The sequence below is a fragment of the Heteronotia binoei genome, chromosome 3, assembly GCF_032191835.1.
Source record: "Heteronotia binoei isolate CCM8104 ecotype False Entrance Well chromosome 3, APGP_CSIRO_Hbin_v1, whole genome shotgun sequence".
Taxonomy (NCBI): domain Eukaryota; kingdom Metazoa; phylum Chordata; class Lepidosauria; order Squamata; family Gekkonidae; genus Heteronotia; species Heteronotia binoei.
In genome coordinates this window covers 21,730,205-21,750,412 of record NC_083225.1, presented here as the reverse complement: position 1 = coordinate 21,750,412, position 20,208 = coordinate 21,730,205, and the positions used below count along the sequence as shown (strand labels likewise).

The 20,208-nt window shown below is 48.0% G+C and overlaps 1 protein-coding gene across 2 annotated transcripts in view; it reads right to left on the bottom strand.

The window, feature by feature from the left end:
• The window catches only part of EPSTI1 (epithelial stromal interaction 1), a 36,305-nt gene that overhangs the window by 14,303 nt on the left and 1,794 nt on the right, over positions 1 to 20,208 (bottom strand). Inside the window, exons 1-6 of one of the 2 annotated variants that reach the window (XM_060233574.1) lie at positions 14,694 to 14,992; positions 11,531 to 11,589; positions 11,007 to 11,090; positions 9,019 to 9,092; positions 8,245 to 8,328; positions 2,057 to 2,130 (exon numbers count right to left, since the gene is read on the bottom strand). In XM_060233574.1, coding sequence (XP_060089557.1) covers positions 2,057 to 2,130; positions 8,245 to 8,328; positions 9,019 to 9,092; positions 11,007 to 11,090; positions 11,531 to 11,589; positions 14,694 to 14,791 — 473 coding nt within the window. In that variant the 5' untranslated portion in view covers positions 14,792 to 14,992. Of the gene's footprint in view, positions 1 to 2,056; positions 2,131 to 8,244; positions 8,329 to 9,018; positions 9,093 to 11,006; positions 11,091 to 11,530; positions 11,590 to 14,693; positions 14,993 to 20,208 lie in introns of those variants that run through there. The other variant, XM_060233575.1, reaches the window with a different exon arrangement.

Here is a 20,208-nt window from a genome sequence, read left to right as displayed (position 1 = left end):
TACTGCCAAGATCTTCGTGTTATTCCAAACATGTTTTGTTAGCTGGCTAGAATACTTATTTTCTGCTTGCCCACCTTCCCGACTTCATCCCTGGAAGTAATTTCAGGCATCACAATTTCATTCATTATTTTGGAACCGTTGGCATCAGTCCCACCGTTTGAGAAAATTACAGGACTATGAGAAGTCCATTATGGAGGTGCTGCTTTGCAAGCCCCCCCACCCCTCCGGCATCTGTGCAGCCAGTCTGTTGCCTGGTTTCCAGCCAGCTTGAGTGGACAGATTAATGGCGGCAATTAGAATGTCCCCGTCCCCCCCCCCCGCAGGCATTCGAACTGCTTTTCCTGCGGCACTCCAGAGGACACCCCGAAGCCCCTTCAAGCCTGTCGGCTAAATACTCAACAATGCTAAAAGAGAAATCAGATCTAAGACAGAACTGGGTGTGACCCTGAGAAGAGCTCAAACCAGCACTCTGATTCCACACTTTTTTGTGGTGTGAAGTAAGTACTCTCCCCCCCAGCACCAAGACCATCCTGGCTTGAGAGGAGAAAATCTGTTGTCGACAGGAAGAAACTCGTCAAAGCGTGCACTTATTTTGATTTATGAATGGTATTTTGAGCACTGCAGCTGTGGAACTGGCCACTTGGAAAGATAAATGTAAACAGAATATTGACAAAACGTGGATCCTCCACTGGAGCCTTGCAACGTTTTGGGGGAAATTCTGCCAGTACCCAAGAGGCCCACAGAAGGCTGGGGTGCCACTTGTGCCGGCTATCAACAATGCCACAACGTCTGGGGAATGCAGCCTCGTGGTCAGAGGCCAGAGTCTTCCACAGCTCAGCTCTGCAACCAGCTCTGCGTTCCTTCTCCGCCATCTTTTTCTTGCTGTCTTATTCCAAACGGTGCAATTCTTAAAGCAAAGCAAGTGGAGTATGCAAAGCAAATTCACATGTTAATAGATTCTACAAGGAGCTTTTTTGGTCTCCCCATCAGAAAGTTGCTTTTGTGTGAGCTCTTCAGCATTTAGCTTGAGAAGAATGCCAGAAAGGACCGTTAGATAACCCGTTGTCGTTCCATGTTTTTTAAAAGACTGTTTCGGGATGGGAGCCCTGCTGGTCTCCAGCCCAGCAACCAGATTCAACCCAAGAGCCCCTCAGAGACGCACAAGATTTCTGGGGTCTGGAGCTTCTGAGAGCCAGAGGTCGCTGATGGAAAAAAGGAACTGACCAAGGGAGCTCGGACCCTTGAAAGCTTCTGCCTCAAAGATCTTGTTGATCTCAAGAGTGGCTCCTGGGCTCGAATCTAACCGTCCAGATGGACTGAAAACCAAAGTGTGTTCCAGGTTGGTCTTTCCACAGCACTTCATCCCTCGCAAGGCAGGGTCAAGAACTGTGCAGCACGCTGCCAACTTTGAGCAAAGAAACGCATCAGCGTTCTCAGGGTCGGGGAAGCAGACAGTGACTGAAAGCAGGGGCAGACCAAAGGCTGCTGAAACGGTGAAATGAATTAAGGGGCAGGGGGTGGGGAAATCACAAAGAAACAAAAACTTCATTCCTCTGAGGGGAAACGATCATGCACCAGTAAACCCAGCACACAGGGTCCTTAACCCAAGGGGCCAGGAAAGGCCCCCTGTGCAAGCACCAGTCGTTTCTGACTCTGGGGTGACCTTCCTTTCACAACATTTTCACAGACTTTTTACAGGGTGGTTTGCCGTTGCCTTCCCCAGTCTTTTACACTTTCCCCCCAGCAAGCTGGTGACTCATTTTACTGACCTTGGAAGGATGGAAGGCTGAGTCAACCTTAGGCTGGCTACCTGAATCCAGCTTCCGCCGGAATCACACTCGGGTCGTGAGCAGAGAGTTCAGACCACAGTACTGCCGTTTTACCACTCTGCGCCACAGGGCCAGACCCCAGCACAAAAGAGGCCTTCGCTTGCTTGGTGTCAGGGGCTGGCAAGAAGCAGCAAGGCCTTCATTTTTAGTTACACTCTCACCACCACACCAGTCTGGCTCCCCAAAGCTTTTACAAAGTACTTCCCCACTGTGGAAGCCTGACTTACATGTAGTTGTCCTCATGGAACATCTGCCTTCTTTGCCACTGTTCTTGCCTTTGTTTTTCTTCAAGTTTATTGGCCTACGGGGTAAAGCATTGCCACAGTGAGACATCGCCTCATTGATTCCCAGTGTGAAAGTGGAGGAACGCCCTCCTATGGAACCCACTGGGTGTGAGAGAGGGGAGGGGGGAGAGAGAGAGACAGAGAGAGAGCAGCTGCTTCCAATGGATCCCACCCTGCTGGGTTTTACAAGGGATGGTGTTTGAGCCCCTTCAGGAAACAGATAAAGCACTCCCAGCAGTATATGGGCCAAGCACACAATGCCCTCCCTGCCCTCGTCAAGACCAACTACAGAAACCAGCAACCTACTGAAAGCCCCCACGGCTACCTTTTTAAAAAAAGGTCAGCAGACGAGATGCCAAGAGTATGGGAGCCCAACCTCACCTAAAGCAATCCTGAAGTAAACTGGGGAAGGGGAGTGAAACATACACAGAACTGAAAGGCAAAACAGAACATTTTTATAGGGCTATCTGTCAAGCATGCATATTTCTAAGCACAATGGTGGGTTCTTAGACAGAAAGGAGACCGTTGGTATCCATAACCTCCCTCCTTTTTTTCCCCAGAGGTTGGGCAAATAGTAAATCCATCTAGCCCAAGGATGTTCCCGCTGCAGCCGGGCTGCGAGGTGCCTCTCCCCAACATTCACACAGACAGCTCTTATCAAGTCTGGAAGAAGTGCGAGAAACGTTCCCTCCGCAGCGTCCGGTCGGATTTCCCACCATCTGCGCCGGAGTTACAGGAAGTGCCGCAGCTTCTGTGTAGCAAACGTAAACTGGGTTTTAGCAGTTTACGTTTGCTACGCAAAAGCCGCGGCACTTTCTGGAACTCCTGCGCAGATGGTGCGAAATCCGACCGGACGCTGCGGAGGGAACAGGATTGTGACTGCGAGGTTAGATGTGTGCGAAAACGGTAGGAGATGTTTTTTATAATCTACATTCCTTAGTAGTAAACTAGATACGATGTACTAACCTTTGAACCCGTGACTCAAAATGCATCTGTATGTTATCCTTTGAACTAATCTTATATAGTAACAGTATAATCATGTATATGTCATTACTTCCAAGAATTCTGTCCTTAGTAAAGTTTCAGAGTTTCTACAATAAAGCAACTTTTGATTTTACAACAAAAGACTGATTACTTTTTTTATTTTTTTAAAAATTTTATCGTTATATATTCCAACACCAATCCACCTCTGTGAGAGTCCCAGGCCATAGATACATTATAATATTCCATAAATTTATAACTATTAACATTTCATCCAAATACAACTCCATCACTCTATTTAAACATCTTATCCATTCATTTTCTTATTAACCAACCAATCGTCTTAAATTGTTTAAACTTTTCCAAATATCTCACCATCTTCCTAAACCACCCCTCCTCCTGTTCCCTAACCTTTAATCCGTTCATTCTTCGTATCTTCATCGTTAAATACTCCAAAAGACTGATTACTGAGAAATATCGATGCTTGACACTATCCTTGTCAAGGCATTAGTTGATCCTGGGAATCAACCCCCAAAGTAAAAAACCCCAAACCCATACTTAACCCAGTGGTGGTATATTTATCCCTCAGGCACATGCCGACAATGACTGCCTTCTGGGGGACTTGGGAAGGAATCAGGTATCAAAACTGGCTGTTGCAGCACTTTGTTTCTACTTCTGTCTTCCCCTGGAGCTCAGGTGTCTGTCTGTTCAGCAGGCATGCAAAATGCCTGCTATTTAGTCTAAGCCTCCACCAGCCTTCCTCAAGCAACCCTTGAGATTGAGGATACAAGTCTATGGTGGTCTGTGTTGTTGCCAGTCACGTATCATCCTTCACTCGTGGAAGGCCCTTCTCTCCAATGCAAGAATGCCCTGATCTGGTCAAACATCGCTCTCCCACCACTTCTATCAAGGTGAGAGAGAGAGCAAAGTTGGAGTCCCATGGCAAGTTTAAGACCAACAACATTTTATTCCAGGCATAAGCTTTTGTGCGCAAGCACACTTCTTCAGAAGGAGAGAGTGTGGATGGATTCTTCTGACATGCTTAATGTACATTGAGGAAATTATTCTGGCTTATTCTTAAAAGTTGAGGTGTTTTTTTTTTAAAAGGATTTCTCTGTTCCTATCTGGATTTATTCTCTTTCAAAAAGACCCTGCTTAGGAATCTGAGCACTTGAGTTGGTCCTTCTATCTTGGAGAGTGGAGTGGTTTCAGATGCCAGATGATAAGAGCACACATTCGTAATGAGACAGCAAAACCAGCTCTCTCTGTTCAGTCCAGGAGGGCACACTGTCTGGAGCTTCAGTATCAATTGCAGTTTAGCAGTCTCCCTTTCTGATCTCCCTTGGGAATTCCTTTGTAAGACTGCTGCTACTCTTAGGTCAGCAACTGAATGCTGTGTGGTTTCTAATGTCAGACTTATGCCCACTTCTTTTTTGCATCCTCCTGGATGGAACGGAGACCTGGGTTTCTTGTCTGATTACCAGTGCTGGTATCTCCACACCTCCTAACCTCTTGCATAATCCAACCAAGCCTGCGATAGCCATTTGGCATCTGAAATCACCATTACAGAGTTTATATCTCTGGTATCTTGCGATACATTTTATGGCATGCATGACCCTTCCCAACAAAGTGACGTTTATGCCAGATCCATCCCTCGTAACAAATGAGTTTGACACCTTGCTCAAGTGGGTCCTGTGAAAAATACATCAGAAGTTCAAAGCTGCTGAGAAAGTTACATATAATTGCAGGGTTGAAACAGCATTTACTCAGCTGTGGAATAATTGTCTCTGGGTGCTTAGGAAAGCTGTTAGACTTGATTGAGTCCATAATAAACAAAATCAATGTCTGCAACACCAAAGTGCTTCCAGGACTGGATAAGCATTCACTACATAAAGCCAGGATCTAAAGCAATCTCCAACGGATATTGCTCAGTAACATCTGCCTTGCAGAGCGGTATGATAAATGTAAACGTGATTGCACCGCTTGGGAACAGTGACCATAATGTTATCGAGTTCAATGCTCGTATAAATAGGGAGTTGCTCAAAAAGACCAACACAACCACTCTTAACTTTAAAAGAGGTAACTTCTCTGAGATGAGGGGGCATGTGAAGAGGAAATTGAAAGGAAAGATAAATAGGGTCAAAACCCTTGGGGAAGCCAGAGACTATTTAAAACTACATTCCTAGAAGCTCAGATAAAATATATACCACAGGTTGGGAAAGACACAAATAAGCCTGCATGGTTAACAAACAAAGTAATGGAAACTATAAAAGTAAGAAGGATTCCTTTAAGTGGTGGAAAGCTAGGCTCAGTGAGGTTAATAAAAGGGAGCACAGGCTGTGGCAAATAAAATGCAAGTCTGTGATCTGGCAGGCAAAAAGGAAATATATATTGCAAAAAACCATAAAGACCAATAATAAAATTTCTTCAAATACATTAGTAGAAGCAGGAAACCAGCCAGGGAGACAGTGGGGCCTTTGGATGACCAAGGGGTAAAAGAATTACTGAATGACGATAGGGAAACGGCTGAGAAGCCGAATGCATTTTTTGCCTCTGTCTTCTCTGCGGAAAATGAGAAGAACTTATCCACTCCAGAACTGCTGATTTCGGGGGGGGGGGGGGGGGGGGGGGTGTTGTTGTTGTTGAAAGACATCTTTTTCTTGCCAACATTCTTGTCTATGTCCTTCTTAAATTGTGGTGCCCAAAACTGAACACAATACTCTAGGTGAAGCTTAACCAGAGCAAAGTGATACCATCACTTCGCATGACCTAGACACTATACTTCTGTTGATTGGCCTTTTTAGCTGCTGCACCATACTGTTGATTCATGTTCAGCGTATGGTCCACTAAGACCCCTAGATCCTTTTCACACATACTACTGCCAAGACATCTCTCCCCCATCCTATAATTATGCATTTGATTTTTCCTACCTAAATGCCTAAATTTGCATTTATCCCTATTAAAATTCATTTTATTTCTAGTCCAGTTTTCCAGCCTGTCAAGATCATCCTGTATCCTGACCCTGTCTTCTACTGTACCTGCGACCCCCTCTCCCATTTAGTATCATCTCCAAATGATACTGAAATGCAAATGATACTATGGGACCACCTCTCCCTATACGTGCCTCAGAGAGTCTTGTGCTCCATAGACCAACATCTCTTCAAAATCCCCAGCAAAAAGATGTCCACTTAGCCTCGGCCAGGGCCTTTTTGGTCCCGGCTTGGTGGAACATGCTCCCACTGTCAAGCGCTGATATTTCCCAATAACAGAGTCCTTTGTTTTGAATCAAAAGATAGGTTTGTTGTAAGAAACTCAGGAGCTTTTCCAAGGACATAAGCCTTGGGAGTAATGGAGTACCAACAGTTACGCAGTTGCTATATAGGAGAGCATCAAAGGTTACATTACAGATGCATACTTGAGTCATGGGTTCAAAAGTTACTAAGCAACTATCTATCCATACTAAGGCATCTTAGGCTATTGAAAACATCAGAAACATTCTCACACTTATTTGTGAACCGATAAGGGCTGTCTGCGTGAAACCGGGGGAGGCCGCTTTGAGGTACCAACTGCCAACCTATAACGTAAACATCCCAGGGCCAGATGTTTTTGCTACGTGCCCTCTGGGTTGTAAATAGCTGGCCCTCCACCTAATAAAATGTGGTGCAGAAATGAGCGCGCTTGACACCCACTCAAGATCAGTGCCCTGCAAGAACTATTAAAGGTCCATAGGGCAAGTTGAGCCATCTTAGCATTGAATGATCTTGGCCTGCCCAGCTTTCTATTCCAGTGCCCAGATGCTGCCTACTTCTTACGGGGCACCATTGTGCAACAGGGCACCATCTCTGCCTAACTAGAATCATAAGAGTTGAAAGGCACCTCTAGGATCATATAGTCCAACCCCCTGCACAATGCAGAAAATTTACAAATACCTCCCCCTAAATCCACAGGATCTTCATTGCTGTCAGGTGGCCATCTAGCCTGTTTTAAAACCTCCAAAGAAGAAGAGCCCACCACCTCCCAAGGAGGAAGCCTGTTCCATTGAGCCCATCACCTCCTGAGGGAACCTGTTCCACTGAGGAATCGCTCTAATGGTCAGAAAGTTCTTCCTAATAATAGAATCATAGAGTTGAAAGGGTTCTCCAGGGTCATCTAGTTCAACCCCCTGCACAATGCAGGAAATTCACAAATATTTCCCCCTAAATTCACAGGATCTTCATTGCTGTCAGATGGCCATCTAGCCTCTGCTTAAAACCTCCAAGGAAGGAGAGCCACCACCTCCCGAGGAGGAAACCTGTTAGAATCATAGAAGAGTTGGAAAGGGTCCTCCAGGGCCATCTAGTCCAACCCCCTGCACAATGCAGGAAACTTACAAATACCTCCCCCTAAATTCACAGGATCTTCATTGCTGTCAGATGGCCATCTAGCCTGTTTTAAAACCTCCAAGGAAGGAGAACCCACCACCTCCCGAGGAGGAAGCCTGTTCCACTGAGCCCACCGCCTCCAGAGGAACACTGTTCCACTGAGGAATCGCTCTAATGGTCAGGAAGTTCTTCCTAATGTTGAGCTGGAAACTCTTTTGATTTAATTTCAATCCACTGGTTCTGGTCCTACCTAACTAAAAACTACTATGATTCAGGCTGCTCACCATCACCTGCAAAATACTGACGGAGATTTCCGTTATTAGTATTTTAGTGCCATTTTATTTTAAATTGTTTAACTTGTCCTACCGTTGAGTTTTATTTGTTCTATTGTGATTTTACTATGTTGTCAGCCGCCCTGAGCCCACTTGTGGGGTAGGGTGGAATACAAATCAAATCAAATAAATTAAAATACAACACAACACAATAAACTTTTGCCATCTAATGACCCTTCCCGGATTGAACCTCAAAATCCTGCCAGTGTCATCTTGGATCCTCAGTGCCCCACAGCTCAGCAGCAGAAACTACTAAATCCAAGACGATTTTTAGGGAGATTGAGGTTAGAAACGCTGCCAGAGATTAGCATGGGGCTTTGCAAGAACGCAGAGGATGCTTCATTTCCATCTTGCCTTCACGCAAAGTCAGGAGTTGTGCCCTTTGAACAAACCCATTGCACACCCAGCTCAAGAAAGGGAGAAACTTGTCGTTAAAGCCAGGTGAACGCTGTCTTACTTTCTCTCTTTGAATTGCTTTCTTCCTTAACAGCTCTGCTTCTTCAGCCTCTCTCCTGATCCTCCCATATTCTTCTCTTTTCAACTACAGCCGGAAAGAAAATGGAGCTTCTGTTACAGTCTGCACTTCTCAAAGAATGACGACCTTCCCATGAAATGATATCAGGATTTTTTAAAAATGGGTTTGAAACTTGTCTGGACAAACTGTACTTCCATTGTTCTGAACTCCTCTTCCACAACCTGAAACTCCCTTGCCACCAATTGCCACTGAGTATCCATTGATATGGAGTTCTTCATTGGCTGTAGCACATTATGGCGATCTCACCCTCTTCCCTCCGTCATGCGCAGGATTTTCCCTTTGTTTCTACTTTCTTGCTGAGCAGCCCCTACCTCTATTTTCTTCTTATTTGCTGGTCTATGGCTGCCCCACCCTGTCATGTTATTATATATTTTGATGCTGACCCAGCCCACCTGCTAATATTCTACCCCTGTAATGGGACATGAGAGGCTTTTGAATGTTCAAAAATGAACACTCTTTTTGCCTCTGCTGTGGGGAGTCCCAGCAGCCTCCACCACCATCACAGCAATGAGGCCCACCAAACCTTTCAAAGGGCGCCATATTTTCTTGCACCTTTCATTCTGCCTTGAAAAGGTTTCTCTTTCTGCACACTCGTTTCTAGTCAGAGGAAAACTAAAGGTTAAGTTAGACGAAGCAAGAGGCTTCCTCGCTGCCCGTGCAGGGGACAAGGGAACTGACAGAAACATCTTTCCTGACCTTTTGCTGGTATTTAGATTGGCTGTGCTCCAGTTGCTGTTTTCGCCTCACTTCAGTCTCAGACGCTCTCCCACCTACCAACACAAAATACTTCGTCAAACAGCGAGCAGAGTAAGTTCTGTTCAAACAAACGACAACTACTAAGCGCCCTTTAAGCATTCTGCATATTAAATGCTCAAACCAGAGAGAGGCTATACATCATCTTTGTTTTAGCGCATTGGAATAGTTAAGATTAGAATAAGGATATAATGTAGTGCAGCAAATATTAGAATGGCATAGAGAACATTTCCTGGCCTGCACTTTTAAGCACAGTCTGTATCTCTCCTTGACAGGGCTGCCGCGTTGCAAATCAGTGATGTTAAATCAGCTCAATGTGGCCGCCGGGCTTGGACACGGTCCCAGCTTGGACATGGTGCATTTGCCTCCTTTTCCTAATGCTATTTAAGGATTCAAATTTTAATTGGACAATTTTATTTATATAATATTTGATTCAGGGGAAAAAACCAAGTTATCCTAGAAAACCCACAGTGCTTTATGCCCTATGCTGTATGTATTAAATTGTGGTAAAGCTGCAGTACTGCAGTCCTAAGCTCTGCTCACGACCTGAGTTCGATCCTGGTGGAAGCTGGGTTCAAGTAGCTGGCTCCAGGTTGACTCAGCCTTCCATCCTTCCGAGGTCGGTCAAATGAGTCCCCAGCTTGCTGGGGGGGAAAGTGTAGACGACTGGGGAAGGCAATGGCAAACCACCTCGTAAAAAGTCTGCCATAAAAACGTTGTGAAAGCAATGTCACCCCAGAGTCGGAAACGACTGGTGCTTGCACAAGGGACTACCTTTACCCTTTAAAAAGGGGGGGGGGGAGGGACTGTTTCTTGTCATGCTTATATTCTAGGCCTCTTCTTCTCTCAACCTCCTTAGTAATTCTTGGGGACCAACAGTAATTTCTGAGACAATTTCTGTCATGTTAAAATTCAATTTGAAGAAAAATCTACTTTTGAGGTACTTCTCAACCAGTCTTTGAAGCAGACATCCAGCCCTCATTAACATTCCTCATCACTCTTGCAACTATTCAATGCAGCATTTTAAAGCAGAGAATTTCAGTCAATTAAGAGCCCGACTTGAGGCAAAATGCTTCATCACCTCCACGATCACTTCTGTGCAATTTGATCAAGACTTCTAACCAAACAATTGCCTTCTCCTCCACAAAGTTCCATAAGAAGGAAACAGATCCTGTAGCATGGGGCTCCGTGGCTAATTAGTGGGGTGTGTGTGGAGAGTGTGGTCAAATCATCACAGGGTTTGAAAGGCAAGAGACATCCACAGGTGGTTTGCCGTGGCCTTCCTTTGCGTAGCAAGCCTAGTGGTCTTCCATCCAAGGACTAACCACAAGGGCTGACCTCCACTTAGCTGCTGAGATCAGATGGGATCAGGCTGGACCAGGCCTGAGCTACTGGTATTAAAGCTGTGAGCTGCTGGCATTAAAGGTGTGAGCTGCTGCATAAATTACTGCGCTCTGTGGCCATTTTTCCTGAGCTAAGACAAAAATGTGTGAGCCGGAGGCTAAAAATTTGTGAGCTAGCTCACACTAACTCAGCTTGGAGGGAACATTGGCAGGGATTTGGCCAATTAACAGCAAACATTTACGTACTTCCTGCTGGCAATTTTTTCAAAATAATTGTGGGAATCTGAGTGATTATTCAACATACTATACAATGCTGTTATGTTAAAGTAACAATTGGGGGAAGGGCAGACTGTAAATTCAATAAAACAGACAGACAAATAAATAAATGTGGCTTTGACTTCAGTTGCCCAAGATACAGTAAGATATGTGATTTTGTACAGTTGGAAAGAAAACAGTTTGGATTCTTCAGATTTCACATTAAAGCTTCCTTTTCGCTTCAGCCAATTCAACACAATGTTGTAAAGCGGTAGATACATCTCAACGCAGCCTCCTCTCAAACAGACACGTCAGTTCCTTAAGTTCACTTACCCAGCTTCTGGGGGGTCAAACTGATTGGTCCCGGTCTGTGCAGATCCTTCCACTTTTGGAGTTCTTCCAGTTCTTTATTAGCAACTAAAACACAAGAAAAGCAATACAGACCCTGAGCAACAGTTTCAGATTGCTAAGAGACTCTCTTTTTAGCATAGAAACACCTAGCCCAAGGTGTTACCAGATGTCCTCTTTTGGGCCCTTCTTAAAAAAATAATGACAATGTCCTCTTTTGGGGTTGGAAGGTTAGGAATATGCCTAGCTAGCAGCAATGATCATAGCTTAAAGAGTAGGGGTATTTCAAATGAGATTTGTCATAGTGATCACTTGTGTGAAGTCATCAGGAAATACGCCCTCTTTTTTGCTTGCCACGTGCCAGAATGCCAGGTGCCAGAATGCCCACCCTCAGGAACCCCCAACATACAACGTGAACAGCCTCCCCCAAAAGTCTTGCCTACCAGTCAGGAACTACTACATTCTCTACAGAAATGGCACAACAGCTTAGCTCCAATTCATATACTTACTTCTCTGTAACTGATTCCTTCTTGCAGTATTGGGCGGTATCACAACGTAAGCACCCGGGCTAAAAAGAAAGAGAAACCAGATGTTACCCCTTCATGAACAGGGTAGAGCTGCAACCAGACGCAAGTTCCCTCCGGCAGCACCAGCTCTTGAAAGCGCCAGGCCCAAAACTCTTCTGGGGCTCTGCAGGTGCTGCTGCTGGACTGGAGTCCGACTGTTCTCCTGCAGCACAACGTGATTAGCCCTCCGAAGCTGTCTCCATGGTGGTGCTGGAGTTCCAGCAGATACGTTCACTCTGTAGGGCTTCCAAGCAAGAGATGCCCAGAGACAGTCGGCCCTTTGCACAGTAGCTGCCCAGGACTTCCTTGGGGGTCTTCCAGCCAAGTTCTAACTTGAGCTGACCCCGCTTAGCATCCAAGATCCGATGGGATCAGGCCAGCCAGCTCAGGGGGGATAAGACACATAGGACCTTAATGTTAGGATCCTGTGGATGAATTCTGGAAATCCCAAACTGAAGAATCTCAAATGGTTAACACATAAGGGATTCCAGGCATGGCTGTAGACTGATTTTGCTTGACTTGAGTGACTCAGAGCAGCTATTGAGGCTCCCTGGGCAGTACTGGGCGTAGCAGCAGCAAAGGTTACACCACAGACGGAGATCCTGGCCCAGTAAGCAGAACAAAGAAAACCTTCCACTGAGACTTGTAATGTGTTGCTTCAACTGCATGCTGGACCCCCAAGAAACAACAAGGGACCCCGCCCTTACTTGATCCCACAGACCCCTTTGCAGTTCTGACACAGCATGGTGGGCACAGCCACAAAATGGAGGTGACACGGGAGGTGGAGCCAGCCACCAAACAGCTGCCACAGTTGACCCTCAGCCACATAGCGAAGGTCCTTGCGAGCTCTGGTAGCAGCTGCTGCCAAAGCAACCTCTAAAAAAAGAAAATCTGCACAGCCCATAAAATCTCCAGTGGCCAATCAGAAGCCCAGCTGGGCAATAGCCCCACCTCACCACGGCTGTGATCACACATATTAGATAATGCACTTTCATTAGGGTTTGTAGAATCTTTCGGGCTCAAGTGCCGTGTTCTACTAGAGAAAGTTTTTCTTCCAGACGTTTCGTTCTCGGCTGCGGAGAACATCCTCAGTGGCGTTGCAGTCGGAGCAGGCGCTCTGGCCTTCTTGGCTGCTGTGCATTGAGTGAGGCCAGGGCTGCTGGAGAGCTGCTATTTCTAGACTGGAGGGGGTGTGGTGAAAGGGCAATAGGTGTGTGGATGTGCCCATTGTTTGGTGGGGCTTCCTGGAAGGGTAGTGATAAGGAAACTGGCTGTTGAATGTGACCATTGTTCTGTATTAATTGCTGGGAGGGTTGGAAGGGGTGTGAAGAAAAGGCAGATGGTTGTTGACTGTGCTGATTGTTCTGTTGAATGTGCTGGTTGTTCTGTGAATTTCTGCAATTTATAGTCAATAGGGTGTTTTGCAGAGCTGGATACCAAGATTGGTGGATGGAAATGCCTTCTTCAAGGAGACCACGTCATCCACTTTGAAAGAACTGAAGTCCTTTCTACAGCCTCACATTATCATACCCGCCTGAACAGAGAAGCTATTGAGATTTACAAACACCAGCAGAACTTTAACAGAAAGGAAGAAGGCATTTCCATCCACCAAGCCAGCCGGAACTGCATTCCTGCTCCAAAAATGTCCTGCTTGGAGCCAAGGGACCTAAACAGGGCCAGGGGACATCCAGAACGAGGCTGGCAAAACTCTGCTATAGAGCCCATTGGAAGCCCTATGAAGCAAGCAGCAGTAAGAGCAGCAAAGAACTGTTATTCCTCTGCTACTATAGGATCAGCTGGTTCACAACCCAACTGCCAAATGTGCGGAGGACAAAATCTTGGCCTCCATCCTCTCAAGGAGAGACAAGCAGCTGTCTGTCTGGGATCCTTCGGCCAAGCTTTTTGCTCATCAACGATCAAGCCCCGGACCTGAGGGGCCAGCCCATTGGCAGTAAACAAAGTACAGAAAATATATTTATTTAAAAAAAAAAACAACCCAAGCATCTCACACTTTCCCTTGTAGCTGGCAAACCAGCCCCGCCCCAGCAAGGAGGAAAGTCCCGTCTCCAAAGCTGCCCAGAAGCCAATCTATTGCTCTGTTGTGTCTTCCCTCTCTTGCTGGCAAGCCCTTAACCCCGCCTCCTATCCGATCACCCACTGGCGCTACTGTTGTGCTCAGTTAATTTTGTTAGTAGCCAAAAATCTCCGTTGCCTGCTGACACTCTTCCTCTCCCTTCTCTTGCCATTGCCTCTAGTGGATAAGCCTGGTCGATGGAGGCTAGTCCAGGGCAGTGTAAACTGTACCCTAAGACTGTCTGTGGGGATACCAGGCTCCAGGTGGGACCTGGGGATCGTCATTTAGAGAGCCATTAAATTTCTGTATCATTGTGGTGGAGGTGGGGGATATGGGACGCTGCTGCCAGGCTGAGTTCTAGAGATCCCCATCTCTGACTCTCTTTCATGGGTTTGCTCACTCTCTCCCAGCTGCTGCACACCTAAGAATACTGCTCTTGATGGACCAAGAGGTATTGATTCAGAATACCGCAGCTTCGCATGTCCCTTGGTAATAAGTGAGCTGATTATATAGAAAAATGTCAGACTGGAGGTGATCCAGTTGGTTGGTGGGGTCTTTAAATTGCTCCTGGAGGCTGGAGGCCCCTCTTGAGCTACACACCAGCACGGTGATTTTTAGGTGAGAGGGGCCACCTTTAAATTTCTGACTAAGGCCCTGAGCTGCTGGGAGGAGGAGTTCTTCGGGGGCGGCGGGGGAAGTGGTCCCCAAAGGCCCGGCCCTTTTCTGCAGAGGCCACGAGCAAAGGGCGGCCAGGCCCACGTAGGCAGCTCTCCCCGGGCTGGCCCCTTTCCCAGCCAGGCGGCCTGCAGCGAGTCACACCCAGGCGGGCCGCCGGGGCGCAGCGAGAAGGGGCCAAAGAGCCGCGGGAGGACTTGGCTTCTTGGCGCTCCTGACGCGCAAGACCTTGCGCAGCAACCAAAGGTCGCTCCTGAGCTTGCAGACGACCCTCGGTGCCCCGAATGCCAGGGGGCCTTTGCTCGACGGGCGGCCCCCGCGGCCAGGCGCCTCCACTCGCCCCCGGGGGCTACTCACGCCTCCTGCTCCTCCCGCCCGGGAGGCTCCGCAGCTCCGCCGGCAAGGGCGCGCCCCTGCTCCTCCTCCTGGGCTCCCCGCGCTCCGGCTCGCCTCATCGCGCCCCAGGAAGCGGCACCAGCTGGCTCGACGGGAAGGAGCTCGCCTCGCCCGGCCCCGCTTTCGATTCCTCCTCAGCTGCCGCCGCGGCTGCCCCGCCTCCTCCTTTGCCTGGGCAGGGCTGGGGTTGGGCTAGATGACCCCCGGAGGGCCCTGATGCCCTTAGAACTCGCGGCGAGGAGGAGCTGCCGCTCCCTCCCGCCCAAGGAAGGAGCCCCGGGCAGGACCGACTCCAGCCTCCATGGTGGGGCCGGATCTAGAGGGAGGGGCAGAGGGGGGCGCTTGCCCTTGCGCCGAAGGAGGGGGGGGCGCCAAATTGGGTATGGAGCCCATTGTATTCTATGGGACCATAAGCCTTCTCTAGCTGGGGGGGGGGGGGGTGCCTGGGGGGAGTATTCTATGGGACTCCTGCCTCTCGCTGGAGCCTTTTTCTCCAGGGGGGCAGCAGACCTTTGCCTTCTGGAAATGACCAGCTGTAATCCTGGGAGATCTCCCGGTCCCGCCTGGAGGCTGGCAAGCCATCTTGCGTTTGTCTCCACCGCCCGCAGCAGCACTCCCCGCTCCCTCTCACCATTCCCCGAATGCCCGCAGGCTGGGAAAAGTTCAGGGACCCCGACCTGCAGCAAAGAACCATTCTGAGCACCCAGGGGTTTGACTCTGGGCCATACAATGCCCCCCCCCCCCATCAGTATAGACGCACAAGAACAAACAGAAAGATGCGCATCTATACATTAAGGCAATAGAGAAACACTGTTCTAGAATAGCCCCTTGGTCGAAGATTACCATTTTTTAAAAATGCAGACCTCTTGTATACCTTCCTGCTGGACTACTGTAACTCATCATGTGAAGGGCTGCCCTTGAAGATGGCCCAGAAGCTACAATTGGCATAGGCTTCTGTCTCAGACTTGACATTTAGCAGACATTTAGCAGACAAACTGCTAACAACAGCATGTGCTGTTGTTAGCAGTTTGCTTCCAGGCCGGCTTCAAGGTGCTGCTTGTTAAGTTTAAAGTCCTTTGTGGCCTGGGGCCCTTGTACCTGATGGGCTACCTATCCTGATATACTCCTATGCACCCACTGCATCCCTCAGGGCACTGCTGCCTCCTTGCTTTGCCCCACTGGGCAGCCCACTCAACTTCAGTTCAGGCGGGGGGGGGGGGGTGGAGCCAGTAGGGCTCTTGCTCTTGAATGGTCCGCCCAAAGGGCTTCCTCTTCCGCATAAAGCACGTCTGTCCATGGGTCTTATTGTAGGGAGCCTTTTGTGGCCCATAAGTTGTGGGTAAGATTGCCAAGTTCAGGTGGGGACACCCCTGGAGGTTTGGGGAGGGACCTTAGCAAGATCAAATGCCACAGAGTCATAAAAGAAGCCATGTTGGATCAGGCCAATGGCCCTTCTAGTCCAACACTCTGTGTCACGTGAGAACATAAGAGAAGCCATGTTGGATCAGGCCAATGGTCCATCCAGTCCAACACTCTTGTGTCACATAAGAACATAAGGGAAGCCATGTTGGATCAGGCCGATGGCCCACCCAGTCCAACACTCTGTGTCACATAAGAGAAGCCATGCTGGATCAGGCCAATGGTCCATCCAGTCCAACACTCTGTGTCACGTAAGAGAAGTCATGTTGGATCAGGCCAATGGTCCATCCAGTCCAACACTCTGTGTCACATAAGAACATAAGAGAAGCCATGTTGGATCAGGCCAATGGCTCACATAAGAGAAGCCATGTTGGATCAGGCCAATGGCCCATCCAGTCCAACACTCCATCACACAGTGACAAAAAAAACCAAAACCCTGATATGCCACCAGGTGGTCCACTTGTGGGGCCAGGACACTAGAAGCCCTCCCACTGCTGCCTCTCCAGGCACCAAGAATACAGAGCATCACTGCCCCAGACAGAGTTCCAACAATACCTTGTGTCTAATAGCTACTGATGGACCTCTGCTCCATATAGATATATCCTAGCAGGCAGCCGTGTTGGTCCGACGTAGTAGAACAAAATAGGAGTTGATTCCACCTTTAAGACCAACTTAGTTTTATTCAGAACTTCAGCTTTCTTTATCCAATCCCCTCTTGAAGCTGGCTATGCTTGTGGCTGCCACCACTTCCTGTGGCAGTGAATTTCATGTGTTTAATCACCCTTTGGGTGAAGAAGGACTTCCTTTTATCCAGTTTGGTGTAGTGATTAAGTGCGTGGACTCTTATCTGGGAGAACCGGGTTTGATTCCCCACTCCTCCACTTGCACCTGCTAGCATGGCCTTGGGTCAGCCATAGCTCTATCAGAGGTTGTCCTTGAAAGGGCAGCTGCTGTGAGAGCCCTCTCAGCCCCACCCATCTCACAAGGTGTCTGTTGTGAGGGGAGAAGATAAAGGAGATTGTAAGCCGCTCTGAGTCTCTTCAGAGAGAAGGGCGGGGTATAAATTTGCAATTCTTCTTCTCCATTCTAACCTGACTACTCAACAATTTCATTGAGTGCCATCATTCTAGCTGCCCTTTTCTATGCTCTAGTATCTTTTTAAAGGTGTAGTGACTAGAGGCCTCCCTCCAAAGCAGCCATTTTCTCCAGGGGAACGGATAGGTTGTAAGTCTGGGAGGTCCCCAGGCCCCACCTGGAGGCTGGCAGCCCCGTGGGGCTAAAGAGCAGGCATGCCTGTGGCAGATAATGCAGAAGGGGCTAACCCTGCTTGTATCCTCAGGCAAATGCCAGGAATAAATAAATGTGTTCATAGGTAAGTCATATAATTGAGCTTTAATAGTTGCATTGCAAATTTGGGTGTAGCTTTTACTGGTGTGATAAGGGAAATGTTAACATTTCCCAAGATAAAGCTGTTAAAGTGTTGTTATATCACATGACAGGCCTCAGAATATCAGCTGTATTGATTGCAGAGAGCCAGAATGTGTGTGTGTGTAAGTAACATTATTGGCTAAGAAGAGGAAAGCTACTCCTCTTCCTTGTCTCCCAGCCTTTTCCTGTTGGACCAAACAGCATTAACAACACCATCTCAGGCTCATTCACTTGTTCATCTCCCAATATTATATATGCCATTAAATGCCAACAATGCCCTTCAGTTCTTCACACAGGACAAACCCTACCAAAGGGTAAATGGACACAAATCTGACCTCAGGAATCACAAAACTGAGAAACCTGTGGGAGAACAATTCAGCCTCCCAGAACATTCAGTGGGCGACCTCAAAGTAGCTGTTTTACTGCAAAGGAACTTCAAGAACAGAATGCAGAGGGAAATTGCTGAATTAGAAATTATTATGAAACCTGGAACAAACACCTCCCCAGGACTGAACAGGAATATTGGTTTTTTATCTCATTACAGATGCTAAACCTATTCTCACCAAGTAGAGCTATATATCCACAATATTCCAATGTATTTCTCTTTTAGAATAGTGTATCAGAATGTTTTTTGCATTGACATAAATAAGGGATGGATATTGGCTGTTTATCTTGTTACATATCAGAATCATAGAGTTGGAAAGGACCTCCAGGGTCTAGTCCAACCCCCTGCGCAATGCAGGAAACTCACAAATACCTACCCCTAAATTCACAGGATTGCAGTCAGATGGCCATCTAGCCTCTGTTTAAAAACCTCCAAGGAAGGAGAGCCCACCACCTCCCGAGGAAGCCTGTTCCACTGAGGAATTGCTCTAGCAGTCAGGAAGTTCTTCCTAATGTTGAGGTGGAAGCTCTTTTGATTTGATTTCAACCCGTTGGTTCTGGTCCTACCTTCCGGGGCCACAGAAAACAATTCCACACCATCCTCTATATGACAGCCCTTCAAGTACTTGAAGATGGTGATCCTATCACCTCTCAGCTGCCTCCTCTCCAGGCTAAACATATACTAAACCCATTTTCACTATATTTTAATGTATTCTTTTTTTTTTCTTATAACTAGAATTATGTTTATAATGCATTTACATTTTAAAAAGTAAATTAGGTCCTTGCTGTGGAAGCTAACTGAGTGATTTCAGACCAGTCACAGACTTCCAGCCTAACCTGCTTCACAGGGTTGTTGTTCAGATCAAAGGGGGCAGAAGAGAATTATGCAAGCTGCTTTGGTTCCCCACCCTCCACTGCGGAGAAAGACAGCCTATGTAGAAGCTGCAGGGAGGGAGAAGGAGATGGAAACCTGAAGTCAGAGGGGGAGATAAAGGGAAGGAGATAGGTTGCCAACTCCAGGTTAGGGAATTCCTGGATATTTAAGGGGTGGGGTTTGAGGAGAGGTGGAACCTCAGACAGGTACAATGCCATTTCCTCCTAGGGAAGCACTGGAGATCACACAGGGCGTTTTCGCACTGACCTTAATCAGCAGCGACGCCCCTCTTCACCGCGCAGGATCGGCGCGGATTTCGCACTAATTGCCGCGGAGCACCCGGAAGAGCCGGAAAGTCCCGCGGCTTTTGCGGCGCAAATGGAAACTGGGTTTTGGCGGTTTCCGTTTGCGCCGCAAAAGCCGCGGGACTTTCCGGCTCTTCCGGGTGCTCCGCGGCAATTAGTGCGAAATCCGCGCCGATCCTGCGCGGTGAAGAGGGGCGTTGCTGCTGATTAAGGTCAGTGCGAAAACGCCCTCAGATTTACAACTGCTCTCTAGATAGCAGAGATAAGCTCCCCTTGAAGTGGGGGGAGATTAATACCTTCACTTGGGTGGGTGGGTAAGTGTGACAGGCACTTGCTCAGAGCCTCCTTCTAGAGCCCGTTGTATTTTTTTCCACAATGGGCCTTACTCCTAGTAAATAAATAAACCTGGAAAGAACATAAGAAGGGCCCTGCTGGATCAGACCAAGAGTCCATCTAGGCCACCATCCTGTCTCACACAGTGGCCAACCAGTTCCTCTGGAGGGCCAACAACAGGGCAGAGAAGCCGAGACCTTCCCCTGAGAAGGACCTCAGAAGAGCCCTGCTGGGTCAGACCAGGGAGGGTTCATCTAGTCCAGCCTTCTGTCTCACACAGTGGCCAACCAGTTCCTATTCAGGGACGATAACAACAGGGCAGGGAGGCCGAGGCCTTCCCCTGAAGACATCAGAAGAGCCCTGCTGGTCCAGACCAGTGAGGGTCCATCCAGTCCAGCCTTCTGTCTCACACAGAGGCCAACCAGTTCCGCTGGAGGGACGACAACAACAGGGCAGGGAGGCCGAGGCCTTCCCCTGAGAAGGACATAATCAGAGCCCTGCTGGACCAGACCAGTGAGGGTCCATCTAGTCCAGCCTCCTGTCTCACACAGCAGCCAACCAGTTCCTCTGGAGGGCCAACAACAGGGCAGAGAGGCTGAGGCCTTCCCTCGATATTGCCTCCTGGCTTTGTGATTTAGAGGATTAGTGCCTCTGAATGTGGAGGTTCCCCTCAGTCGCCATGGCGAGTAGCCACTGATAGCCTCATCACTTTTTGTGGCCCTGGGATACTCCC